This window comes from Nerophis lumbriciformis, linkage group LG39 (assembly GCF_033978685.3).
Source record: "Nerophis lumbriciformis linkage group LG39, RoL_Nlum_v2.1, whole genome shotgun sequence".
Lineage (NCBI taxonomy): Eukaryota > Metazoa > Chordata > Actinopteri > Syngnathiformes > Syngnathidae > Nerophis > Nerophis lumbriciformis.
In genome coordinates, this window is record NC_084586.2 from 21,387,501 (window position 1) to 21,414,412 (window position 26,912).

The following is a 26,912-nucleotide window of genomic DNA, read 5'->3' on the forward strand; positions in this document are numbered from 1 at the left end:
TCCTGATGGGGGCGTGGTCATGTCCTACTTTGTCCTGATGGGGGCGTGGTCATGTCCTACTGTGTCCTGATGGGGGCGTGGCCATGTCCTACTTTGTCCTGATGGGGGCGTGGTCATGTCCTACTTTGTCCTGATGGGGGCGTGGTCATGTCCTACTTTGTCCTGATGGGGGCGTGGTCATGTCCTACGTTATCCTGATGGGGGCGTGGCCATGTCCTACTTTGTCCTGATGGGGGCGTGGTCATGTCCTACTTTGTCCTGATGGGGGCGTGGTCATGTCCTACTTTGTCCTGATGGGGGCGTGGTCATGTCCTACTTTGTCCTGATGGGGGCGTGGTCATATCCTACGTTGTCCTGATGGGGGCGTGGTCATGTCCTACTTTGTCCTGATGGGGGCGTGGTCATGTCCTACTTTGTCCTGATGGGGGCGTGGTAATGTCCTACTTTGTCCTGATGGGGGCGTGGTCATGTCCTACTTTGTCCTGATGGGGGCGTGGTCATGTCCTACTTTGTCCTGATGGGGGCGTGGTCATGTCCTACGTTGTCCTGATGGGGGCGTGGTCATGTCCTACTTTGTCCTGATGGGGGCGTGGTCATGTCCTACTTTGTCCTGATGGGGGCGTGGTCATGTCCTACGTTGTCCTGATGGGGGCGTGGTCATGTCCTACTTTGTCCTGATGGGGGCGTGGTCATGTCCTACTTTGTCCTGATGGGGGCGTGGCCATGTCCTACTTTGTCCTGATGGGGGCGTGGTCATGTCCTACTTTGTCCTGATGGGGGCGTGGTCATGTCCTACTTTGTCCTGATGGGGGCGTGGTCATGTCCTATGTTGTCCTGATGGGGGCGTGGTCATGTCCTACTTTGTCCTGATGGGGGCGTGGTCATGTTCTATGTTGTCCTGATGGGGGCGTGGTCATCTTCTACTTTGTCCTGATGGGGGCGTGGTCATCTTCTACTTTGTCCTGATGGGGGCGTGGTCATCTTCTACTTTGTCCTGATGGGGGCGTGGTCATCTTCTACTTTGTCCTGATGGGGGCGTGGTCATGTCCTACTTTGTCCTGATGGGGGCGTGGTCATCATCTAAAAACTTAATCTTGTAATAAAAAGAGAACTTATGTTGTGCCTAATTATAATTTTTTTTCCTCATAAAATTCAACTTTTCTTGTAAATTTGCTTTATTTATTATAAATTTTTAAAAATGATTTTGAAATAAGTGGTAGCTCTTGTAAAAATAAAAAAAATCTACGTTTCGTTTTAGTAGACTCTAATTTCATTTTAAAAAGTGAATATTCTTGTAATATTAAGACTTAGTTCTCACAAAATAGGAAAAATAAAATGAAAAATTCCACTCTTTGTTTAATAGACTTTTTTCCTAGGGCTGTTTTTAATATTAGGCCTTAATTAGTTTTTATTATCATAAAACTGAGCCTTTTTTTTTTTTTTTCAAATAAAGTGATGCTTTTATTCTAAAAATATTCCTGTAACAAACTTTCATCTTTTAAAATTCAGTCTTTTTCAAAAAATATATTTTAAATGTATTTTAGTTCTTTGTTATATTTTTAGTCCTTAATAGTTTTTTGTCCTAATAAAATGTTGTCTTTATTTGGGAAATGTTCCTGTAATATCACCTCTTAATTATTGTACAATTCTGACTTTTTAAAATCTTTATTCTCATAAAATCTGGTCTTTAAATATTATATATTAATCTTGTAAAATGATCACCTTTTTTCCTCATAAAGTTCTGCCTTTTTAGAAAATGTTATCTTCAATCTTTATTCTCATCAAATTAAGGCTTTTTTCAAAACTAATTATTGGCTTTATTTCTAGTGGCAGCTCTCGTTAAAATGGAGGATTTTACATTTTTTATTCCACTTTTTGTTTTTAAATCATGACTTTATTCTAGAAGCTTTCTTGTAATATTAAGATTTAGTTCTCAAAAAAGGGGAAAAGAATCGAGAAAAAAATCCACTATTTGTCTTTTATAATTAAAAAAAATAAAATCATTTTAACTTCATTCTAGTGCTGATTTTTATAATTGTATTTATCTTTTAAGCAAGCTTTTTTTCCCCCCTTTTTTTTTAGAAAACGTTTTCATTTAAATAGTTTTGTAATATTACAACTTAATTATTGTAAAATTGGGATTGTTTTTTATTTATTTCTCTTTTGCCGAAGTCGACTTTCATCTTAATTCTCATAAAATTAATCATTTTAAATATGTTTTTTAACTCCAATGGAGTAATATTCTTGTTATATTAGGACTTTTTCCTCACACACTTCCACCTTTATTGAAAAAAAAAAAAAGTTACTTTGATCTTTATTCTCATAAAATAAACCTTTTTTAAAACAAAATCCTGACTTTTAGTGTTAGCTCTCGGAAAAATGGAAGATTTTTTTTGGGACAAATTCTAGTTTTTGTTTTAGTAACCTTTAATTTAATTTAATTTTTTTTAAAGTTACAATTTTATTCTGGTAGTATTCTTGTAATATTAATAAAACTTTAAAAAAGATATATTTTGACTTTATTTTAGTGCTGTTTTTATAATTATTTTTTCACCTTTTTTTTTTCCAAATAAATGTTTTTATTTGAGTAAAATTGTCCATCCATCCATCCATCTTCTTCCGCTTATCCGAGGTCGGGTCGCGGGGGCAGCAGCCTAAGCAGGGAAGCCCAGACTTCCCTCTCCCCAGCCACTTCGTCCAGCTCTTCCCGGGGGACCCCGAGGCGTTCCCAGGCCAGCCGGGAGACATAGTCTTCCCAACGTGTCCTGGGTCTTCCCTGCGGCCTCCTACCGGTCGGACGTGCCCTAAACACCTCCCTAGGGAGGCGTTCGGGTGGCATCCTGACCAGATGCCCGAACCACCTCATCTGGCTCCTCTCCATGTGGAGGAGCAGCGGCTTTACTTTGAGCTCCTCCTGGATGGCAGAGCTTCTCACCCTATCTCTAAGGGAGAGCCCCGCCACCCGGCGGAGGAAACTCATTTCGGCCGCTTGTACCCGTGATCTTGTCCTTTCGGTCATAACCCAAAGCTCATGACCATAGGTGAGGATGGGAACGTAGATCGACCGGTAAATTGAGAGCTTTGCCTTCCGGCTCAGCTCCTTCTTCACCACAACGGATCGATACAGCGTCCGCATTACTGAAGACGCCGCACCGATCCGCCTGTCGATCTCACGATCCACTCTTCCCTCACTCGTGAACAAGACTCCCAGGTACTTGAACTCCTCCACTTGGGGCAAGATCTCCTCCCCAACCCGGAGATGGCACTCCACCCTTTTCCGGGCGAGAACCATGGACTCGGACTTGGAGGTGCTGATTCTCATCCCAGTCGCTTCACACTCGGCTGCGAACCGATCCAGTGAGAGCTGAAGATCCTGGCCAGATGAAGCCATCAGGACCACATCATCTGCAAAAAGCAGAGACCTAATCCTGCAGCCACCAAACCAGATCCCCTCAACGCCTTGACTGCGCCTAGAAATTCTGTCCATAAAAGTTATGAACAGAATGGGTGACAAAGGGCAGCCTTGGCGGAGTCCAACCCTCACCGGAAACGTGTCCGACTTACAATGCGGACCAAGCTCTGGCACCGAGCATACAGGGAGCGGACCGCCACAATCAGACAGTCCGTTACCCCATACTCTCTGAGCACTCCCCACAGGACTTCCCGAGGGACACGGTCGAATGCCTTCTCCAAGTCCACAAAACACATGTAGACTGGTTGGGCAAACTCCCATGCACCCTCAAGGACCCTGCCGAGAGTATAGAGCTGGTCCACAGTTCCACGACCAGGACGAAAACCACACTGTTCCTCCTGAATCCGAGGTTCGACTATCCGGCCTAGCCTCCTCTCCAGTACACCTGAATAGACCTTACCGGGAAGGCTGAGGAGTGTGATCCCACGATAGTTAGAACACACCCTCCGGTTCCCCTTCTTAAAGAGAGGAACCACCACCCCGGTCTGCCAATCCAGAGGTACCGCCCCCGATGTCCACGCGATGCTGCAGAGTCTTGTCAACCAAGACAGCCCCACAGCATCCAGAGCCTTAAGGAACTCCGGGCGGATCTCATCTACCCCTGGGGCCTTGCCACCGAGGAGCTTTTTAACTACCTCAGCAACCTCATCCCCAGAAATAGGAGAGCCCACCACAGACTCCCCAGGCACTGCTTCCTCATAGGAAGACGTGTTGGTGGGATTGAGGAGGTCTTCGAAGTATTCCCTCCACCGATCCACAACATCCGCAGTCGAGGTCAGCAGAACACCATCCCCGCCATACACGGTGTTGATAGTGCACTGCTTCCCCTTCCTGAGGCGGCGGATGGTGGTCCAGAATTGCTTCGAAGCCGTCCGGAAGTCGTTTTCCATGGCTTCCCCGAGTAAAATTGTAATATTATTTATTGTAAACTTGGGATTGAAAAATGTCCTCCTTTGCAGAAGTAGACTCAATTCTTGATTCTCTTAAAAAAAGTTGAAATCTTTTCCTGGTGTGTTGACTTCTTGACTTGGTGGCGCCAGCAGGTGGTGACACCTCTGTGACCTTCTTGTCTCCCTCAGGTGAGCGCTGACTTCGTGAAGAGCGGCGAGTTCACGCTGGAGCGGATGGGCGTGGCCTACAAGGCCAAAGCCCACCTCAGATCCACCTTTGACCCCGAGAACAAGCGCGTGAAAGGCGTGTACGACTGACCTCGTCTGACCAGCAGGCGCCAACTTTCCATCTTCAGCAGGTGGCCTTCACTTGGCGCTACACTCTGTCCTCTCTAACGCACTTTTTCTCCCCCAATTATGCAACCTTCGCTTTTTGTCAAGGAATTGTTGACTTTTCGTAGCGTGGATCTGAAGGATCAAACATGACATTTTGACGTGTTAGCAAGTCGAGCTTTACTTGCTACTTTCTAAGGAAATAGCCCTTAGCTTAGCGGCTAACCTGGAGCTAGCTTCCACTAGCAGTGAATGCTAATATTTAAGCTCGAACAATCTCTATTGTACTTTTTCTTCTGCCAATAAGGTTACTAATTTATTCTTGGAGTCTTAAAATCAAATCAAGCCAATTTTCATATTTTTCACTCAATTTGCTATTTTCAAGGAACTAGCTGCTAGCTTAGCATCTAACCTGGACTTATTATTCTGCAGCAGTTAATGCTAATATTTGAGCTCAAAGGATCTATATTATTGTTGTATAGTATATTTCTTTTGGCTGTAAGTTTATTAATGTTGTGTGTCTGGGTGAATAAAGTGTATTTTACTATTAAAAAATGCAAATAAAAAGCCATTGTGTGATTCAATGAGGTTCGTTATGTTACGTCTTGGACGCATGGTTGTGGTTGTTGTGTTCCTTCCAAGGCAGGAGACAAGCAGGAGCGGAGATTTAAGTATATTTAATAAATAAAAGGCAGGACAAAAATACAAAACTGAGGACGCTAGCAAGCGTGGAGCTAAATAAAAACCAAAATGTCACCAAGGGTGAAAAAAACCGGGATTCTGGTCGGCAGAATAATATAAAGAGCGTGGAGCAAAAACAGAAGGACGTAAATGTTGCATAGAGCAAACATTGACCCAGCACTTACTGCTGGGTGACAGGAAACTATAAAGGGGAGTGATTAGCCAAAACACCTGGTGGAAACACTAATTGCCAAAACTAAGACAGGTGAGGAGAATCAGTGCCCATGGAAACCAGCAGTAAACAAGGAAAGAGGGTGCACCCAGGAAACAGACTAAAGCAGAAACATAACCAACATAAATCAAGCCATGATCCGGGTAACGGATCATGACACGTTAGCTGTTATTGTTAACATTTTAACCCTACATTTACTGTTTTATTATGGCATAAAATTCCAATAAAGGTAATTGTTTTGTGTCCTGGCACCGCTTACATTTAATTAAAGTATGTTTTACTATTGAAAAACTATTCAATGCAAATAAAGCACCATCGTGATTCATAGAGGCTATTTAGCTGCTAATGCTAATATTTTAGCTTCAAGAATTGTACTCTTGTTTGTTTATTTTTTATTTTTCCCTTCCATAAAAAGCCAGTAAAGGTCATTGTTGCATAGTCCTGATCCGCTAACATTCAAATAAACTCTGTTTTACTCTTGAAAACTAGGAAATATTTTTAAGAGCCATTGTGCGATTCACGTTAGCTCTTAATGCTAATATTTGGCTATAAGGTTATTATACACCATAATACTCCTGGGTGTGTCCAAGTCACATCACACATTATATGCTATAATAATAATGTAAAAAGTAGTGGCTGCTGCCCCCGCCACCCGCACTCCCATAAGTTGATGGATGGATGATGGATATCCATACATTACTCAAGTGAATTCTTGTGAAAACTAAGCAATTTATTTAGCGTAATGCCAAATATTAACGTGAAATATTCATTGAACACCAAAATTGTTACTGGAACCCCCTAGCAACTTTTTATAATGTTCTTCAAAACCAAAAAGGACACAAACAAGCGTAAAAAGATTTGGTTTTAGGGTTTTTTATATATATATATATATATATATATATATATATATATATATATATATATATATATATATATATATATATATATATGTATATATATATATATATATATATATATATATATATATATATGTATATATATATATATATATATATATATATATGTATATGTATGTGTGGGGAAAAAAATCACAAGACTACTTCATCTCTACAGGCCTGTTTCATGAGGGGGTTCCCTCAATCATCAGGAGATTTTAATGGGAGCATTCACATACCGTGGTTTATATAGGGCACAGAGTGGGTGGGTACAGGCTGGCGTAGGGGCGTGGTGATTGGCTCATGTGTTACCTAGGAGGTGTTTCCGTCTGTGGCGGCATGCTGATACAATTTCGCTGCGCTTGTTGAGGGATGACAGGTCTGGACGGTAAATAATAAACAGTTTCTCTTTCAAGCATAGGTTGCATCTTTTATTACCACTATTGTAAGGTGTGCTGGATGCAAGAATTTGCCATGTTATTGAATATTCAACATTATTGTCTTTGAGGTCCCAAATGTGTTTGCTGAGTTCTGTGGTATTCCGCAGGTTTTGGTTCCTGAAAGAAGCCTTGTGATTGTTCCATCTGGTTTTAAACTCTCCCTCGGTTAATCCTACATATGTGTCGGATGTGTTAATGTCCTTGCGTGTTACCTTAGATTGGTAGACAACTGATGTTTGTAAGCACCCCCCGTTGAGAGGGCAATCAGGTTTCTTTCGACAGTTGCAGCCTTTGTTGGTTTTGGAGTCGCTCTGTCCGGGGGCCGACGGCTCATTTGCAATTGTTTTGTTGTGGTTTGAGATAATTTGTCGTATATTGTTCATGCAGCTGTAGCTCAATTTAATGTTGTTCTTGTTGAATACTTTTCTTAGGGTGTTGCCTTTGGGGAAGTGTTTGTCAATCAGATTGAGGAATTTGTGGCCAATGTTAGTTGAGACGTTTTTGCTGTATGGGGGGTTGTACCAGATGATGTTGTTTCGTTTTCTGTTCTTTTTTGGTTGGTTTCCTGGCGTGGGTTCATAGGTGAGGGTGAAATTGTATCCGCTTTCATCAAGGGCTTTTTGGTACGGGGGGGTTGCTTGGTCAAATTCAGCTTTGCTAGATGACAGCATCGATAGCCTTTTATTAATTCCGGTAGGTATTCTTTTCGTGGTGGTGGGTGGGTGGTTGCTGTCATGGTGCACGTATTGGAGTGTTGTGTTGGGTTTTGTGAATGGTTGGTAGCTGTTATTTCTCAGGTTGAAAGTGACGTCGAGGAAGTTGACGGTTTGCTTGTTGGCTTCAATCGTGATCCGTAGGCCGTTCTCTTTGAAAATTTGGCATATGCGCTTCTTGGTATTCTCGCTGCTCCTTGGCGAGGCGCGACACACTGCCAGTCCGTCATCACGGTAAATACCAAGGTTCAGATTGAGGCCAGCGAGCTGGGAGAGGAGGAAACTCCCAACGAGTTCACACGTTTCTGCTCCGTCAAAACTTCCCATAGTGACGTCAAATGCTGCTGTATATATATTGATATACACATATATATGTATATACATATATATATATATATATCTATATATGTATATATATATATGTATGTGTGGGAAAAAAATCACAAGACTACTTCATCTCTACAGGCCTGTTTCATGAGGGGTTCCCTCAATCATCAGGAGATTTTAATGGGAGCATTCACATACCATGGTTTATATAGGGCACAGAGTGGGTGGGTACAGGCTGGCGTAGGGGCGTGGTGATTGGCTCATGTGTTACCTAGGAGGTGTTTCCGTCTGTGGCGGCATGCTGATACAATTTCGCTGCGCTTGTTGAGGGATGACAGGTCTGGACGGTATATAATAAACAGTTTCTCTTTCAAGCATAGGTTGCATCTTTTATTACCACTATTGTAAGGTGTGCTGGATGCAAGAATTTGCCATGTTATTGAATATTCAACATTATTGTCTTTGAGGTCCCAAATGTGTTTGCTGAGTTCTGTGGTATTCCGCAGGTTTTTGTTCCTGAAAGAAGCCTTGTGATTGTTCCATCTGGTTTTAAACTCTCCCTCGGTTAATCCTACATATGTGTCGGATGTGTTAATGTCCTTGCGTGTTACCTTAGATTGGTAGACAACTGATGTTTGTAAGCACCCCCCGTTGAGAGGGCAATCAGGTTTCTTTCGACAGTTGCAGCCTTTGTTGGTTTTGGAGTCGCTCTGTCCGGGGGCCGACGGCTCATTTGCAATTGTTTTGTTGTGGTTTGAGATAATTTGTCGTATATTGTTCATACAGCTGTAGCTCAATTTAATGTTGTTCTTGTTGAATACTTTTCTTAGGCTGTTGTCTTTGGGAAAGTGTTTGTCAATCATCCCAACATCCTAAGAAAAGTATTCAACAAGAACAACATTAAATTGAGCTACAGCTGTATGAACAATATACGACAAATTATCTCAAACCACAACAAAACAATTGCAAATGAGCCGTCGGCCCCCGGACAGAGCGACTCCAAAACCAACAAAGGCTGCAACTGTCGAAAGAAACCTGATTGCCCTCTCAACGGGGGGTGCTTACAAACATCAGTTGTCTACCAATCTAAGGTAACACGCAAGGACATTAACACATCCGACACATATGTAGGATTAACCGAGGGAGAGTTTAAAACCAGATGGAACAATCACAAGGCTTCTTTCAGGAACCAAAACCTGCGGAATACCACAGAACTCAGCAAACACATTTGGGACCTCAAAGACAATAATGTTGAATATTCAATAACATGGCAAATTCTTGCATCCAGCACACCTTACAATAGTGGTAATAAAAGATGCAACCTATGCTTGAAAGAGAAACTGTTTATTATTTACCGTCCAGACCTGTCATCCCTCAACAAGCGCAGCGAAATTGTATCAGCATGCCGCCGCCACAGACGGAAACACCTCCTAGGTAACACATGAGCCAATCACCACGCCCCTATGCCAGCCTGTACCCACCCACTCTGTGCCCTATATAAACCATGGTATGTGAATGCTCCCATTAAAATCTCCTGATGATTGAGGGAACCCCTCATGAAACAGGCCTGTAGAGATGAAGTAGTCTTGTGATTTTTTTCCCACACATACATATATTGCGCTCTACTACGGTATCGAGCACTATTTTTTGGATAACCTTATTAAGACATATATAAATATATATACAAACCCTGTTTCCATATGAGTTGGGAAATGGTGTTAGATGTAAATATAAACGGAATACAATGATTTGCAAATCCTTTTCAAGCCATATTCAGTTGAATATGCTACAAAGACAACATATTTGATGTTCAAACTCCATCCATCCATCCATTCTCTACCGCTTATTCCCTTTGGGGTCGCGGGGGGGGGGGGCGCTGGAGCCTATCTCAGCTACAATTGGGCGGAAGGCGGCGTACACCCTGGACAAGTCGCCACCTCATCGCAGATGTTCAAACTCATAAACTTTTTTTTTTTTTTTTTGCAAATAATAATTAACTTTTAATTTCATGGCTGCAACACGTGCCAAAGTAGTTGGGAAAGGGCATGTTCACCACTGTGTTACATGGCCTTTCCTTTTAACAACACTCAGTAAAGGTTTGGGAACTGAGGAGACACATTTTTGAAGCTTCTCAGGTGGAATTCTTTCCCATTCTTGCTTGATGTACAGCTTAAGTTGTTCAACAGTCCGGGGGTCTCCCTTCTGCTATTTTAGGCTTCATAATGCGCCACACATTTTCAATGTCTGGACTACAGGCAGGCCAGTCTAGTACCCGCACTCTTTTACTATGAAGCCACGTTGATGTAACACGTGGCTTGGCATTGTCTTGCTGAAATAAGCAGGGGCGTCCATGGTAACGTTGCTTGGATGGCAACATATGTTGCTCCAAAAGCTGTATGTACCTTTCAGCATTAATGGTGCCTTCACAGATGTGTAAGTTACCCATGTCTTGGGCACTAATACACCCTCCATACCATCACACATGCTGCCTTTTACACTTTGCGCCTATAACAATCCGGATGGTTCTTTTCCTCTTTGGTCCGGAGGACACGACGTCCACAGTTTCCAAAAACAATTTGAAATGTGGACTCGTCAGACCACAGAACCCTTTTCCACTTTGTATCAGTCCATCTTAGATGAGCTCAGGCCCAGCGAAGCCGACGGCGTTTCTGGGTGTTGTTGATAAACATGTTTTCGCCTTGCATAGGAGAGTTTTAACTTGCACTTACAGATGTAGCGACCAACTGTAGTTACTGACAGTGGGTTTCTGAAGTGTTCCTGAGCCCATGTGGTGATATCCTTTACACACTGATGTGGCTTGTTGATGCAGTACAGCCTGAGGGATGGAAGGTCACGGGCTTAGCTGCTTACGTGCAGTGATTTCTCCAGATTCTCTGAACCCTTTGATGATATTACGGAGCGTAGATGGTGAAATCCCTAAATTCCTTGCAATAGCTGCTTGAGAAAGGTTTTTCTTAAACTGTTCAACAATTTGCTCACGCATTTGTTGACAAAGTGGTGACCCTCGCCCCATCCTTGTTTGTGAATGACTGAGCATTTCATGGAATCTACTTTTATACCCAATCATGGCACCCACCTGTTCCCAATTAGCCTGCACACCTGTGGGATGTTCCAAATAAGTGTTTGATGAGCATTCCTCAACTTTATCAGTATTTATTGCCACCTTTCCCAACTTCTTTGTCACGTGTTGCTGGCATCAAATTCTAAAGTTAATAATTATTTGCAAAAAAAAAAAAAAATGTTTATCAGTTTGAACATCAAATATGTTGTCTTTGTAGCATATTCAACTGAATATGGCTTGAAAAGGATTTGCAAATCATTGTATTCCGTTTATATTTACATCTAACACAATTTCCCAACTCATATGGAAACGGGGTTTGTAATCTGAACCTTGGTATTTACCGTGATGACGGACTGGCAGTGTGTCGCGCCTCGCCAAGGAGCAGCGAGAATACCAAGAAGCGCATATGCCAAATTTTCAAAGAGAACGGCCTACGGATCACGATTGAAGCCAACAAGCAAACCGTCAACTTCCTTGACGTCACTTTCAACCTGAGAAATAACAGCTACCAACCATTCACGAAACCCAACACAACACTCCAATACGTGCACCATGACAGCAACCACCCACCCACCACCACGAAAAGAATACCTACCGGAATCAATAAAAGGCTATCGATGCTGTCATCTAGCAAAGCTGAATTTGACCAAGCAACCCCCCCCGTACCAAAAAGCCCTTGATGAAAGCGGATACAATTTCACCCTCACCTATGAACCCACGCCAGGAAACCAGCCAAAAAAGAACAGAAAACGAAACGACATCATCTGGTACAACCCCCCATACAGCAAAAACGTCTCAACGAACATTGGACACAAATTCCTCAATCTGATTGACAAACACTTTCCCAAAGACAACAACCTAAGAAAAGTATTCAACAAGAACAACATTAAATTGAGCTACAGCTGCATGAACAATATACGACAAATCATCTCAAACCACAACAAAACAATTGCAGATGAGCCGTCGGCCCCCAGACAGAGCGACTCAAAAACCAACAAAGGATGTAACTGTCGAAAGAAACCTGATTGCCCTCTCAACGGGGGGTGCTTACAAACATCAGTTGTCTACCAATCTAAGGTAATACGCAAGGACATTAACACATCCGACACATATGTAGGATTAACCGAGGGAGAATTCAAAACCAGATGGAACAATCACAAGGCTTCTTTCAGGAACCAAAACCTGCGAAATACCACAGAACTCAGCAAACACATTTGGGACCTCAAAGACAATAATGTTGAATATTCAATAACATGGCAAATTCTTGCATCCAGCACACCTTACAATAGTGGTAATAAAAGATGCAACCTATGCTTGAAAGAGAAACTGTTTATTATTTACCGTCCAGACCTGTCATCCCTCAACAAGCGCAGCGAAATTGTATCAGCATGCCGCCACAGACGGAAACACCTCCTAGGTAACACATGAGCCAATCACCACGCCCCTAGGCCAGCCTGTACCCACCCACTCTGTGCCCTATATAAACCATGGTATGTGAATGCTCCCATTAAAATCTCCTGATGATTGAGGGTACCCCCCCTCATGAAACAGGCCTGTAGAGATGAAATAGTCTTGTGATTTTTTTCCCACACATACATATATTGCGCTCTACTACGGTATTGAGCACTATTTTTTGGATAACCTTATTAAGACATATATATATACATATATATATATATATATATATATGTATACATACATATTGTCAGTGCGAGGACTATGGGATGGTTTGTTTTCCCGAGATGCAAAGAAATTGGAGTGGACATGAGGTGAAGGTAGGGACATGATTTAATTTTACTATAAAAAAGGAACAAAGGTTGCAAACAAAAGACGCGCACAAGGGCGGTAGTACAAACTTGGCTATGAACAAAACTAACACTCTGACAAAAAAACTATGGACATGAAACCAAAAAGACACTTACTATGACGCGAAACTATGGCAGCAGAAGTAGCATGGCATGAAGTGAGCAGAGTTAATCTGCCTGGCGACTGAAAGCTTCAATAATAGTGACATGATTACAACAGGTGCGTGAGTCCAAATGCATGACAGGTGAAACCAATGAGTAGTCATGGAAACAAAAACAATGGAGCGTAAACAGAAACTAAAGAGTCCAATAACTAAACAAAGCAAAACATGATCCAAAAGACATGACACATATTTATGTATGTATATATGTATATACATTTACACGTATATATACATGTATTTGTCTCTCTCTCTCTCTCTCTCTCTATATATATATATATATATATATATATATATATATATATATATATATATACAGGTAAAAGCCAGTAAATTAGAATATTTTGAAAAACTTGATTTATTTCAGTAATTGCATTCAAAAGGTGTAACTTGTACATTATATTTATTCATTGCACACAGACTGATGCATTCAAATGTTTATTTCATTTAATTTTGATGATTTGAAGTGGCAACAAATGAAAATCCAAAATTCCGTGTGTCACAAAATTAGAATATTACTTAAGGCTAATACAAAAAAGGGATTTTTAGAAATGTTGGCCAACTGAAAAGTATGAAAATGAAAAATATGAGCATGTACAATACTCAATACTTGGTTGGAGCTCCTTTTGCCTCAATTACTGCGTTAATGCGGCGTGGCATGGAGTCGATGAGTTTCTGGCACTGCTCAGGTGTTATGAGAGCCCAGGTTGCTCTGATAGTGGCCTTCAACTCTTCTGCGTTTTTGGCTCTGGCATTCTGCATCTTCCTTTTCACAATACCCCACAGATTTTCTATGGGGCTAAGGTCAGGGGAGTTGGCGAGCCAATTTAGAACAGAAATACCATGGTCCGTAAACCAGGCACGGGTAGATTTTGCGCTGTGTGCAGGCGCCAAGTGCTCTAAAACTTGCTGGTAGACGGCTGCGTTGACCCTGGATCTCAGGAAACAGAGTGGACCGACACCAGCAGATGACATGGCACCCCAAACCATCACCCAACCATGCAAATTTTGCATTTCCTTTGGAAATCGAGGTCCCAGAGTCTGGAGGAAGACAGGAGAGGCACAGGATCCACGTTGCCTGAAGTCTAGTGTAAAGTTTCCACCATCAGTGATGGTTTGGGGTGCCATGTCATCTGCTGGTGTCGGTCCACTCTGTTTCCTGAGATCCAGGGTCAACGCAGCCGTCTACCAGCAAGTTTTAGAGCACTTCATGCTTCCTGCTGCTGACCTGCTCTATGGAGATGGAGATTTCAAGTTCCAACAGAACTTGGCGCCTGCACACAGCGCAAAATCTACCCGTGCCTGGTTTACGGACCATGGTATTTCTGTTCTAAATTGGCCCGCCAACTCCCCTGACCTTAGCCCCATAGAAAATCTGTGGGGTATTGTGAACAGGAAGATGCAGAATGCCAGACCCAAAAACGCAGAAGAGTTGAAGGCCACTATCAGAGCAACCTGGGCTCTCATAACACCTGAGCAGTGCCAGAAACTCATCGACTCCATGCCACGCCGCATTAACGCAGTAATTGAGGCAAAAGGAGCTCCAACCAAGTATTGAGTATTGTACATGCTCATATTTTTCATTTTCATACTTTTCAGTTGGCCAACATTTCTAAAAATCCCTTTTTTGTATTAGCCTTAAGTAATATTCTAATTTTGTGACACACGGAATTTTGGATTTTCATTTGTTGCCACTTCAAATCATCAAAATTAAATGAAATAAACATTTGAATGCATCAGTCTGTGTGCAATGAATAAATATAATGTACAAGTTACACCTTTTGAATGCAATTACTGAAATAAATCAAGTTTTTCAAAATATTCTAATTTACTGGCTTTTACCTGTATATATATATATATAGGGCAGCACGGTGGAAGAGGGGTTAGTGCATCTGCCTCACAATACGAAGGTCCTGAGTAGTCTTGGGTTCAATCCCAGGCTCGGGATCTTTCTGTGTGGAGTTTGCATGTTCTCCCCGTGACTGCGTGGGTTCCCTCCGGGTACTCCGGCTTCCTCCCACCTCCAAAGACATGCACCTGGGGATAAGTTGATTGGCAACACTAAATGGGCCCTAGTGTGTGAATGTGAGTGTGAATGTTGTAAATGGTGAAATAACACATGTTGATGACTGTGACATCATTTTGAAGGACTTTTGATGACATCATATCACAGATTTGAATGGTGAAATAACACATGTTGATGACTGTGACATCATTTGATCAAAAGCTATTTAATTATTGGCTTGAAATGACAAACACACATTTGGAAAAAGTACTGAAAGGACAAAAAAGTCCACCTTGAGGGTTTTTTTAAAGAACTTCTTTGTCTCCAAGAAGGCGCAGCAGCTTGACAAAAATAAAGAATTCATAAAGCAAAACTGCTGACTCAGACTGGGGGTACGATGGGGCGAGGTGTGGGGCGCACCCCCACCTCACATGGGTAAGGAGGTCTCTGCAGGACCGAGGTCACGACCGGCAGCGGCTGCTTGTCCCAAAGTCCCTGAAAGAAATATCTTATTTATGTCTCACAGTCCCTTAAAGAAAGATCGTATTTATGTCTCACAGTCCATGAAAGAAACATCTTATTTATGTCTCACAATCCCTGAAATAAATATCTTATTTATGTCTCACAGTCCCTGAAATAAATATCTTACTTATGTCCCACAGTCCCTTAAAGACAGTTCTTATTTATGTCCCACAGTCCCTTAAAGAAATATCTTATTTATGTCTCACAGTCCCTTAAAGAAATATCTTATTTATGTCTCACAGTCCCTGAAATAAATATCTTATTTATGTCTCACAGTCCCTGAAATAAATATATTATTTATGTCTCACAGTCCCTTAAAGAAATATCTTATTCATGTCTCACAGTCCCTGAAATAAATATCTTATTTATGTCCCACAGTCCCTTAAAGACAGTTCTTATTTATGTCCCACAGTCCCTTAAAGACAGTTCTTATTTATGTCCCACAGTCCCTTAAAGAAAGATCTTATTTATGTCTCACAGTCCCTTAAAGAAAGTTCTCATTTATGTCCCACAGTCCTTTAAAGAAAGATCTTATTTATGTCTCACAGTCCCTTAAAGAAAGATCTTATTTATGTCTCACAGTCCCTTAAAGAAAGATCGTATTTATGTCTCACAGTCCATGAAAGAAACATCTTATTTATGTCTCACAGTCCCTGAAATAAATATCTTATTTATGTCTCACAGTCCCTTAAAGAAATATCTTATTTATGTCTCACAGTCCCTGAAATAAATATCTTATTTATGTCCCACAGTCCCTTAAAGACAGTTCTTATTTATGTCCCACAGTCCCTTAAAGAAAGATCTTATTTATGTCTCACAGTCCCTTAAAGAAAGTTCTTATTTATGTCCCACAGTCCCTTAAAGAAAGGTCTTATTTATGTCTCACAGTCCCTTAAAGAAAGTTCTTATCTATAACCCACAGTCCCTGAAAGAACGTTCTTATTTATGTCCCACAGTCCCTTAAAGAAAGATCTTATTTATGTCTCACAGTCCCTTAAAGAAAGTTCTTATCTATAACCCACAGTCCCTGAAAGAACGTTCTTATTTATGTCCCACAGTCCCTTAAAGACAGTTCTTATTTATGTCCCACAGTCCCTTAAAGAAATATCTTATTTATGTCTCACAGTCCCTTAAAGAAAGTTCTTATTTATGTCCCACAGTCCCTTAAAGAAAGGTCTTATTTATGTCTCACAGTCCCTTAAAGAAGGTTCTTATCTATAACCCACAGTTCCTGAAAGAATGTTCTTATTTATGTCCCACAGTCCTTTAAAGAAAGATCTTATTTATGTCTCACAGTCTCTTAAAGAAAGATCGTATTTATGTCTCACAGTCCATGAAAGAAACATCTTATTTATGTCTCACAGTCCCTTAAAGAAATATCTTATTTATGTCTCACAGTCCCTTAAAGATAGTTCTTATCTATAACCCACAGTCCCTGAAAGAAAGTTCTCATTTATGTCCCACAGTCCTTTAAAGAAATATCTTATTTATGTCTCACAGTCCCTTAAAGAATGATCTTATTTATGTCTCACAGTCCCTGAAATAAATATCTTATTTATGTCTCACAGTCCCTTAAAGAAACATCTTATTTATGTCTCACAGTCCCTTAAAGAAAGATCTTATTTATGTCTCACAGTCCCTGAAATAAATATCTTATTTATGTCCCACAGTCCCTTAAAGACAGTTCTTATTTATGTCCCACAGTCCCTTAAAGAAAGATCTTATTTATGTCTCACAGTCCCTTAAAGAAAGTTCTTATCTATAACCCACAGTCCCTGAAAGAACGTTCTTATTTATGTCCCACAGTCCTTTAAAGAAAGATCTTATTTATGTCTCACAGTCCCTTAAAGAAAGATCGTATTTATGTCTCATGGGGGTACGATGGGGCGAGGTGTGGGGCGCACCCCCACCTCACATGGGTAAGGAGGTCTCTGCAGGACCGAGGTCACGACCGGCAGCGGCTGCTTGTCCCAAAGTCCCTGAAAGAAATATCTTATTTATGTCTCACAGTCCCTTAAAGAATGATCTTATTTATGTCTCACAGTCCCTGAAATAAATATCTTATTTATGTCTCACAGTCCCTTAAAGAAATATCTTATTTATGTCTCACAGTCCCTGAAATAAATATCTTATTTATGTCCCACAGTCTCTTAAAGACAGTTCTTATTTATGTCCCACAGTCCCTTAAAGAAATATCTTATTTATGTCTCACAGTCCCTTAAAGAAATATCGTATTTATGTCTCACAGTCCCTGAAATAAATATCTTATTTATGTCTCACAGTCCCTGAAATAAATATATTATTTATGTCTCACAGTCCCTTAAAGAAATATCTTATTTATGTCTCACAGTCCCTGAAATAAATATCTTATTTATGTCCCACAGTCCCTTAAAGACAGTTCTTATTTATGTCCCACAGTCCCTTAAAGACAGTTCTTATTTATGTCCCACAGTCCCTTAAAGAAAGATCTTATTTATGTCTCACAGTCCCTTAAAGAAAGTTCTCATGTATGTCCCACAGTCCTTTAAAGAAAGATCTTATTTATGTCTCACAGTCCCTTAAAGAAAGATCTTATTTATGTCTCACAGTCCCTTAAAGAAAGATCGTATTTATGTCTCACAGTCCATGAAAGAAACATCTTATTTATATCTCACAGTCCCTGAAATAAATATCTTATTTATGTCTCACAGTCCCTTAAAGAAATATCTTATTTATGTCTCACAGTCCCTGAAATAAATATCTTATTTATGTCCCACAGTCCCTTAAAGACAGTTCTTATTTATGTCCCACAGTCCCTTAAAGAAAGATCTTATTTATGTCTCACAGTCCCTTAAAGAAAGTTCTTATTCATGTCCCACAGTCCCTTAAAGAAAGGTCTTATTTATGTCTCACAGTCCCTTAAAGAAAGTTCTTATCTATAACCCACAGTCCCTGAAAGAACATTCTTATTTATGTCCCACAGTCCCTTAAAGAAAGATCTTATTTATGTCTCACAGTCCCTTAAAGAAAGTTCTTATCTATAACCCACAGTCCCTGAAAGAACGTTCTTATTTATGTCCCACAGTCCCTTAAAGACAGTTCTTATTTATGTCCCACAGTCCCTTAAAGAAAGATCTTATTTATGTCTCACAGTCCCTTAAAGAAAGTTCTTATTTATGTCCCACAGTCCCTTAAAGAAAGGTCTTATTTATGTCTCACAGTCCCTTAAAGAAAGTTCTTATCTATAACCCACAGTCCCTGAAAGAACGTTCTTATTTATGTCCCACAGTCCTTTAAAGAAAGATCTTATTTATGTCTCACAGTCCTTTAAAGAAAGATCGTATTTATGTCTCACAGTCCATGAAAGAAACATCTTATTTATCTCTCACAGTCCCTTAAAGAAATATCTTATTTATGTCTCACAGTCCCTTAAAGAAAGTTCTTATCTATAACCCACAGTCCCTGAAAGAACGTTCTTGTTTATGTCCCACAGTCCCTTAAAGAAAGATCTTATTTATGTCTCACAGTCCCTTAAAGAAAGTTCTTATCTACAACCCACAGTCCCTGAAAGAACGTTCTTATTTATGTCCCACAGTCCCTTAAAGACAGTTCTTATTTACGTCCCACAGTCCCTTAAAGAAAGATCTTATTTATGTCTCACAGTCCTTTAAAGAAAGATCTTATTTATGTCTCACAGTCCCTTAAAGAAAGATCGTATTTATGTCTCACAGTCCATGAAAGAAACATCTTATTTATGTCTCACAGTCCCTTAAAGAAATATCTTATTTATGTCTCACAGTCCCTTAAAGATAGTTCTCATCTATAACCCACAGTCCCTGAAAGAACGTTCTTATTTATGTCCCACAGTCCTTTAAAGAAATATCTTATTTATGTCTCACAGTCCCTTAAAGAAAGATCTTATTTATGTCTCACAGTCCATGAAAGAAACATCTTATTTATGTCTCACAGTCCCTTAAAGAAATATCTTATTTATGTCTCACAGTCCCTTAAAGAAAGTTCTTATCTATAACCCACAGTCCCTGAAAGAACGTTCTTATTTATGTCCCACAGTCCCTTAAAGAAAGATCTTATTTATGTCTCACAGTCCCTTAAAGAAAGTTCTTATCTATAACCCACAGTCCCTGAAAGAACGTTTTTATTTATGTCCCACAGTCCCTTAAAGACAGTTCTTATTTATGTCCCACAGTCCCTTAAAGAAAGTTCTTATCTATAACCCACAGTCCCTGAAAGAACGTTCTTATTTATGTCCCACAGTCCCTTAAAGACAGTTCTTATTTATGTCCCACAGTCCCTTAAAGAAAGATCTTATTTATGTCTCACAGTCCCTTAAAGACAGTTCTTATTTATGTCCCACAGTCCCTTAAAGACAGTTCTTATTTATGTCCCACAGTCCCTTAAAGACAGTTCTTATTTATGTCCCACAGTCCCTTAAAGAAAGTTCTTATCTATAACCCACAGTCCCTGAAAGAACGTTCTTATTTATGTCCCACAGTCCCTTAAAGACAGTTCTTATTTATGTCCCACAGTCCCTTAAAGAAAGATCTTATTTATGTCTCACAGTCCCTTAAAGACAGTTTTTATTTATGTCCCACAGTCCCTTAAAGAAAGATCTTATTTATGTCTCACAGTCCCTTAAAGACAGTTCTTATTTATGTCTCACAGTCCCTTAAAGAAAGTTCTTATCTATAACCCACAGTCCCTGAAAGAACGTTCTTATTTATGTCCCACAGTCCTTTAAAGAAAGATCTTATTTATGTCTCACAGTCCCTTAAAGAAAGATCGTATTTATGTCTCATGGGGGTACGATGGGGCGAGGTGTGGGGCGCACCCCCACCTCACATGGGTAAGGAGGTCTCTGCAGGACCGAGGTCACGACCGGCAGCGGCTGCTTGTCCCAAAGTCCCTGAAAGAAATATCTTATTTATGTCTCACAGTCCCTTAAAGAATGATCTTATTTATGTCTCACAGTCCCTGAAATAAATATCTTATTTATGTCTCACAGTCCCTGAAATAAATATCTTATTTATGTCTCACAGTCCCTTAAAGAAATATCTTATTTATGTCTCACAGTCCCTGAAATAAATATCTTATTTATGTCCCACAGTCCCTTAAAGACAGTTCTTATTTATGTCCCACAGTCCCTTAAAGAAAGATCTTATTTATGTCTCAAAGTCCCTTAAAGAAAGTTCTTATTTATGTCCCACAGTCCCTTAAAGAAAAGTCTTATTCATGTCTCACAGTCCCTTGAAGAAATATCTTATTTATGTCTCACAGTCCCTTAAAGAAAGTTCTTATTTATGTCCCACAGTCCCTTAAAGAAAGGTCTTATTTATGTCTCACAGTCCCTTAAAGAAAGTTCTTATCTATAACCCACAGTCCCTGAAAGAACGTTCTTATTTATGTCCCACAGTCCTTTAAAGAAAGATCTTATTTATGTCTCACAGTCCCTTAAAGAAAGTTCTTATTTATGTACCACAGTCCTTTAAAGAAAGATCTTATTTATGTCTCACAGTCCCTTAAAGAAAGATCGTATTTATGTCTCACAGTCCATGAAAGAAACATCTTATTTATGTCTCACAGTCCCTTAAAGAATGATCTTATTTATGTCTCACAGTCCCTGAAATAAATATCTTATTTATGTCTCACAGTCCCTTAAAGAAATATCTTATTTATGTCTCACAGTCCCTCAAATAAATATCTTATTTATGTCCCACAGTCCCTTAAAGACAGTTCTTATTTATGTCCCACAGTCCCTTAAAGAAATATCTTATTTATGTCTCACAGTCCCTTAAAGAAATATCTTATTTATGTCTCACAGTCCCTGAAATAAATATCTTATTTATGTCTCACAGTCCCTGAAATAAATATCTTATTTATGTCTCACAGTCCCTTAAAGAAATATCTTATTTATGTCTCACAGTCCCTTAAAGAAATATCTTATTTATGTCTCACAGTCCCTGAAATAAATATCTTATTTATGTCCCACAGTCCCTTAAAGACAGTTCTTATTTATGTCCCACAGTCCCTTAAAGAAAGTTCTCATTTATGTCCCACAGTCCTTTAAAGAAAGATCTTATTTATGTCTCACAGTCCCTTAAAGAAAGATCTTATTTATGTCTCACAGTCCCTTAAAGAATGATCTTATTTATGTCTCACAGTCCCTGAAATAAATATCTTATTTATGTCTCACAGTCCCTTAAAGAAATATCTTATTTATGTCTCACAGTCCCTCAAATAAATATCTTATTTATGTCCCACAGTCCCTTAAAGACAGTTCTTATTTATGTCCCACAGTCCCTTAAAGAAATATCTTATTTATGTCTCACAGTCCCTTAAAGAAATATCTTATTTATGTCTCACAGTCCCTGAAATAAATATCTTATTTATGTCTCACAGTCCCTGAAATAAATATCTTATTTATGTCTCACAGTCCCTTAAAGAAATATCTTATTTATGTCTCACAGTCCCTTAAAGAAATATCTTATTTATGTCTCACAGTCCCTGAAATAAATATCTTATTTATGTCCCACAGTCCCTTAAAGACAGTTCTTATTTATGTCCCACAGTCCCTTAAAGAAAGTTCTCATTTATGTCCCACAGTCCTTTAAAGAAAGATCTTATTTATGTCTCACAGTCCCTTAAAGAAAGATCTTATTTATGTCTCACAGTCCCTTAAAGAAAGATCGTATTTATGTCTCACAGTCCATGAAAGAAACATCTTATTTATGTCTCACAGTCCCTGAAATAAATATCTTATTTATGTCTCACAGTCCCTTAAAGAAATATCTTATTTATGTCTCACAGTCCCTGAAATAAATATCTTATTTATGTCCCACAGTCCCTTAAAGACAGTTCTTATTTATGTCCCACAGTCCCTTAAAGAAATATCTTATTTATGTCTCACAGTCCCTTAAAGAAAGTTCTTATTTATGTCCCACAGTCCCTTAAAGAAAGGTCTTATTTATGTCTCACAGTCCCTTAAAGAAAGTTCTTATTTATGTACCACAAACCTTTAAAGAAAGATCTTATTTATGTCTCACAGTCCCTTAAAGAATGATCTTATTTATGTCTCACAGTCCCTGAAATAAATATCTTATTTATGTCTCACAGTCCCTGAAATAAATATCTTATTTATGTCTCACAGTCCCTTAAAGAAAGATCGTATTTATGTCTCACAGTCCATGAAAGAAACATCTTATTTATGTCTCACAGTCCCTTAAAGAAATATCTTATTTATGTCTCACAGTCCCTTAAAGATAGTTCTCATCTATAACCCACAGTCCCTGAAAGAAAGTTCTCATTTATGTCCCACAGTCCTTTAAAGAAAGATCTTATTTATGTCTCACAGTCCCTTAAAGAAAGATCATGTAGGTGTGCGACTCACAGGGAAGAGGCGTGCAGTAGATTGGTTGCAGTGCATGGAGATGGGTGATGTCGCGTAGAGCGAGTCCAGCACCTGAGTGGAGAAAGTGTCCCACTGCAGGCGGGAATACTGATCCGTCACGCTGTCCTCGCCACACACACACGCCTCCTGCCCTTGGAATCTAACACACACATCAGCCCTCATTAGACCACGCCCTCTTTCATGGATGATGACGTTGCTCCAGTAATGGGTTATTGAGGGGGGTTTCGTACATGCCATTGCATGTGGCTGTGCAGGCCAATGCGCGACCCGCATGGTTTGCCACATGTGGGGCAGATGTAGTCCACGCTTGAGAGGGGGGCCCCTGCAGCGCGCTGATGTCGCTGTAAACGTTGTTGTTTTCTCCTCTCAGTGGTCTGCTCCTGGAGATGAGCAATGCCGGCGTGACTGCAGTTGCGCCAGGTGTGGCGATCAGCAGCCAAGACTTCCGGTGCGGAAGGCTGGATAGCACAGCGCTTCAGGAGGGTTTTTATGTGGTCCTTGTAGCGTTTCCGCTGACCCCCAGGAGACCTACAGCCTTCCTGGAGTTGGCCGTAGAGGATCTGTCGGGGGAGCCTCTGGGTGGGCATGCGGATTACATGCCCCACCCAGCGCAGATGTCTTTGCGCAAGGAACACTTGGATGCTGGGTGTTTGGGTCCGGTCATAAATATCCACATGTGGGACTCTGTCCTCCCAGGTCAGACCCAGGATCCGTTGCAGGCAGCGGATGTGGTATCTCTCCAGGATTCTGACGTGCCTTTGGTAAGGGGTCCAGGCTTCCGAGCCGTATAGCAGTGTGGACAGACAAACTGCTTTGTAAACAGCTGCTTTGGTGGAAACTGTCAGGTTTCTGTTCAGGAAGACCCTGGTTTTGAGCCTACCGAAGGCAGCAGACGCGAACCCAACACGAACCTGGATGTCATTATCGATGTTACAGGTGGGGGACAGGACGCTTCCGAGGTAGGTGAAATGTGGAACGATGGTGAGCTGCTGGCCATCAATGTTGAAGACAGGCACTTCTGACTGGTGGGTAGAGTGTTGCGCAATGATCTGTGTTTTTGAAATGTTGACCTTGAGTCCTAGGGCGCTGTACGTGGATGAGACCACGTTAAGTGCACGTTGTAGAGATTCTGGCGTGTGGGCAAGGGGAGCACAATCGTCAGCATACTGAAGTTCTAGGATCTGTTGTTTTGTAATTTTAGTGAAGGCCTGGAGGCGCCGGATGTTGAAGAGACTGCCGTCCAGCCGGAACTGTATGTGGATGCCATCTGTGGTTCCCAGAGCTTTGTGTGAGAGGAGGGTGACTGCTGGAGAAAGAGGTTGAATATGACAGGGGCTAGGACACATCCCTGCCTAACCCCGACTTTCACATTAAAAGAGGGGGATTGCTGGCCTCCAATGCGGACACAGGCTCGCATTCCATCGTGTAGTTGTCTCAGGATGTTGAGGAACTTTGGCGGAATCCCCAGCCTTCCCAGTAAGTCCCAGAGGAGATTCCGGTTCACAGTGTCAAATGCCTTGGACAGGTCGATGAAGGCGATGTACAGATCCTGGTGGTGTTCCCGGCACTTTTCTTGTACCTGCCTGGCTACAAAGATCATGTCAGTAGTACTGCGATCTCTTCTGAATCCACACTGTGATTCAGGCAGGATGTTCTCAGAGATGTGAGTAACTAAACGAGAGAGCATCACCCGGGCAAGAACCTTCCCAGCAACCGAGAGCAGGGAAATTCCTCTGCTGTTTCCACAGTCGGCTTTGTCACCTTTCCTCTTAAAGATGGTTATTATAGCAGCATCCTTTCATTCCTGAGGGATGGCTTCAGAGGACCAGATGGAGTCAATCAATTGGTGAAGCCGGCGGGTGAGGAGATAGCCACCAAACTTCAGCACCTCAGCTGGGATACCGTCAGGGCCTGGGCTTTTGTTGTTTTTTAGGCCCTTGATGGCTTTTAGGACCTCAGCAAAGATAGGCGGGGAGTCCAGGTGGTCGACAGGGGGAGTGGTCGGGAAATTGGTGAAAATGTCCTGGTCAGAGGGATTTTCGGAGTTAAGGAGAGTGTTGAAATGTTCAGCCCATCTATTTAGGATCTGGGGTGTGTCCTTATAGAGGGTGACTCCGTCTGCTGATCTGACTGGGGTAATGTTTTTTCTCTGTGGACCATATATGGATTTGACGGCATCATAAAATCCATGGGAATTGTTTGTGTCAGCATAAAGTTGGATCTCGCTGGCTTTCTTGATCCACCAGTCATTTTCCATGGCTCTGAGGGTACGCTGGACTTCGGCTCTTATGGAGGAGAGTCGAGTCTTTAATGTGATGGATTGTGGGTTGGCCAGGTAAGCAGCATGGGCTTTGTGTTTTGCCTTGAGAAGTTTATGGATATCCGGTGCACTGTTGTCAAACCAGTCCTGATGTTTACGCCTGGTGTACCCAAGGGACTCCTCTGCTGCCTGATGGATGGCAGTCCGTAGGGAGTTCCAGCAGGTGTTGATGTCAGGGTCCAGGTGGGTATCAGGGATTGCAGACAAATGTTTTGCAAGCTGTGCTCTGAGCTGTTCTACAGAGTGCTTGGATTTGAGTGCTTCACAGTTGAGTCTCTTGTTTGGTGGTGTTTTCTTCAGTTGGGGGCGGACTTCCATCTGAAATTTGGCTCTGATCATCCGATGGTCAGTCCAGCAGTCCGCTCCACGCATCGCTCTGGAGATTAGGACCTCCTTCCTGTCTCTACGACGGGTGATAATATAGTCGAGGAGGTGCCAATGTTTGGAGCGAGGATGTTGCCAGGAGGTCTTGAATTTATCCTTGAGCTGGAACAGGGTATTGGTGATGATCAACTGATGTTCAGAGCAGAGTGTAAGGAGGCGAAGCCCATTATCATTAAGCCTACCAACCCCGTGCTGACCAAGTGTTCCGGCCCAGAGCCCACCCTCGCGTTAAAATCCCCGAGGAGTATGAGCTTGTCGGTGGGAGGCGTTCCCTCAATGGCGGAGTTTAGTGAGGCATAGAATGAGTCTTTGCTCTCGAGGTCTGCATCCAGAGTTGGGGCGTAGGCGCTGATAAGGGTGACATGGCGATTTTTGGTGAGTGGTACACGCCACGTCATGAGCCTTTCGCTTATACCCACTGGAGACTCTGGGATCTTGTGAAGCAGGCTTGTCCTGGCGGCAAAACCCACTCCATGTAGACGACGGGAGCCTTCTGGATGACCCTTCCAGAAGAAGGTGTAGCCTTCTCCCGCCTCCGTGATTGAGTCTTCCCCATGTAAGCGGGTTTCGCTCAGGGCGGCTATGTCAATGCCGTATCGGTTTAGTTCATGCGCAACGAGTGCTGTTCTTCGCTGTGGGCGGCAGGAGAGATCACGCACATCCAACAGTGTGCGGACGTTCCATGACGCTATTGTGAAGGGAATTTTGTTTCTCTTGTACATTTGTTTTCGACCGCATAAAGGGATGGCCCGGCAGCTGCGGTAGGCTGCCCGGGCGATGAGGAACAGACCATTTTTAGGCCACCTTTTCTAGGCCCTTCCCATTTCAGGGTGAGCAGAGCGGTGCTGCTCAGTCACGTACGAAGCTGCCGGGGAGGCATGCTGTTCCATCCCATGCCACAGCGACCTTCACTCGCACGCCGCCTACGTGCAGGGTTGGGCTAGGTACTGCCAGTCACATCCTTGACCTGTACCAGCCACCCTTCCCCATCGCCGCAGGACTTGAGGGCGGGGATGTTGGGGGTAGTGCTGAGGAGGAGCAAAACACCTGCGCAGTGAATTGATTTAAGTGGTGGTAGAAGTGCGCAGTCTCTACCCACACTGTTTTGTCTTGGCCCCATGTGGCGTCCTTCAGTGGCATGAAAAGCTCATGACGACCTTCTGCCGCATGGGGTTGCAGAGGACTGCCAGAGCACCGGTCTGTTGGTGACTGCCTAATGCGGGTCCTCGCCACAGATTTTTCGT

At 41.7% G+C, this 26,912-nt stretch overlaps 2 protein-coding genes across 2 annotated transcripts in view; one reads left to right on the forward strand and one right to left on the reverse strand.

Annotated features, from left to right (window-relative positions):
• sardh (sarcosine dehydrogenase) overlaps window positions 1-5,266 on the forward strand; it is a 149,750-nt gene extending 144,484 nt beyond the window's left edge. Inside the window, exon 22 of the mRNA XM_061931931.2 lies at window positions 4,552-5,266. Coding sequence (XP_061787915.1) covers window positions 4,552-4,680 — 129 coding nt within the window. The 3' untranslated portion in view covers window positions 4,681-5,266. The remainder of the gene's footprint in view (window positions 1-4,551) is intronic.
• Window positions 5,267-15,247: 9,981 nt separating this feature from the next.
• dbh (dopamine beta-hydroxylase (dopamine beta-monooxygenase)) overlaps window positions 15,248-26,912 on the reverse strand; it is a 75,085-nt gene continuing 63,420 nt past the window's right edge. Inside the window, exons 11-12 of the mRNA XM_061931886.2 lie at window positions 22,944-23,103; window positions 15,248-15,532 (exon numbers count right to left, since the gene is read on the reverse strand). Coding sequence (XP_061787870.1) covers window positions 15,419-15,532; window positions 22,944-23,103 — 274 coding nt within the window. The 3' untranslated portion in view covers window positions 15,248-15,418. The remainder of the gene's footprint in view (window positions 15,533-22,943; window positions 23,104-26,912) is intronic.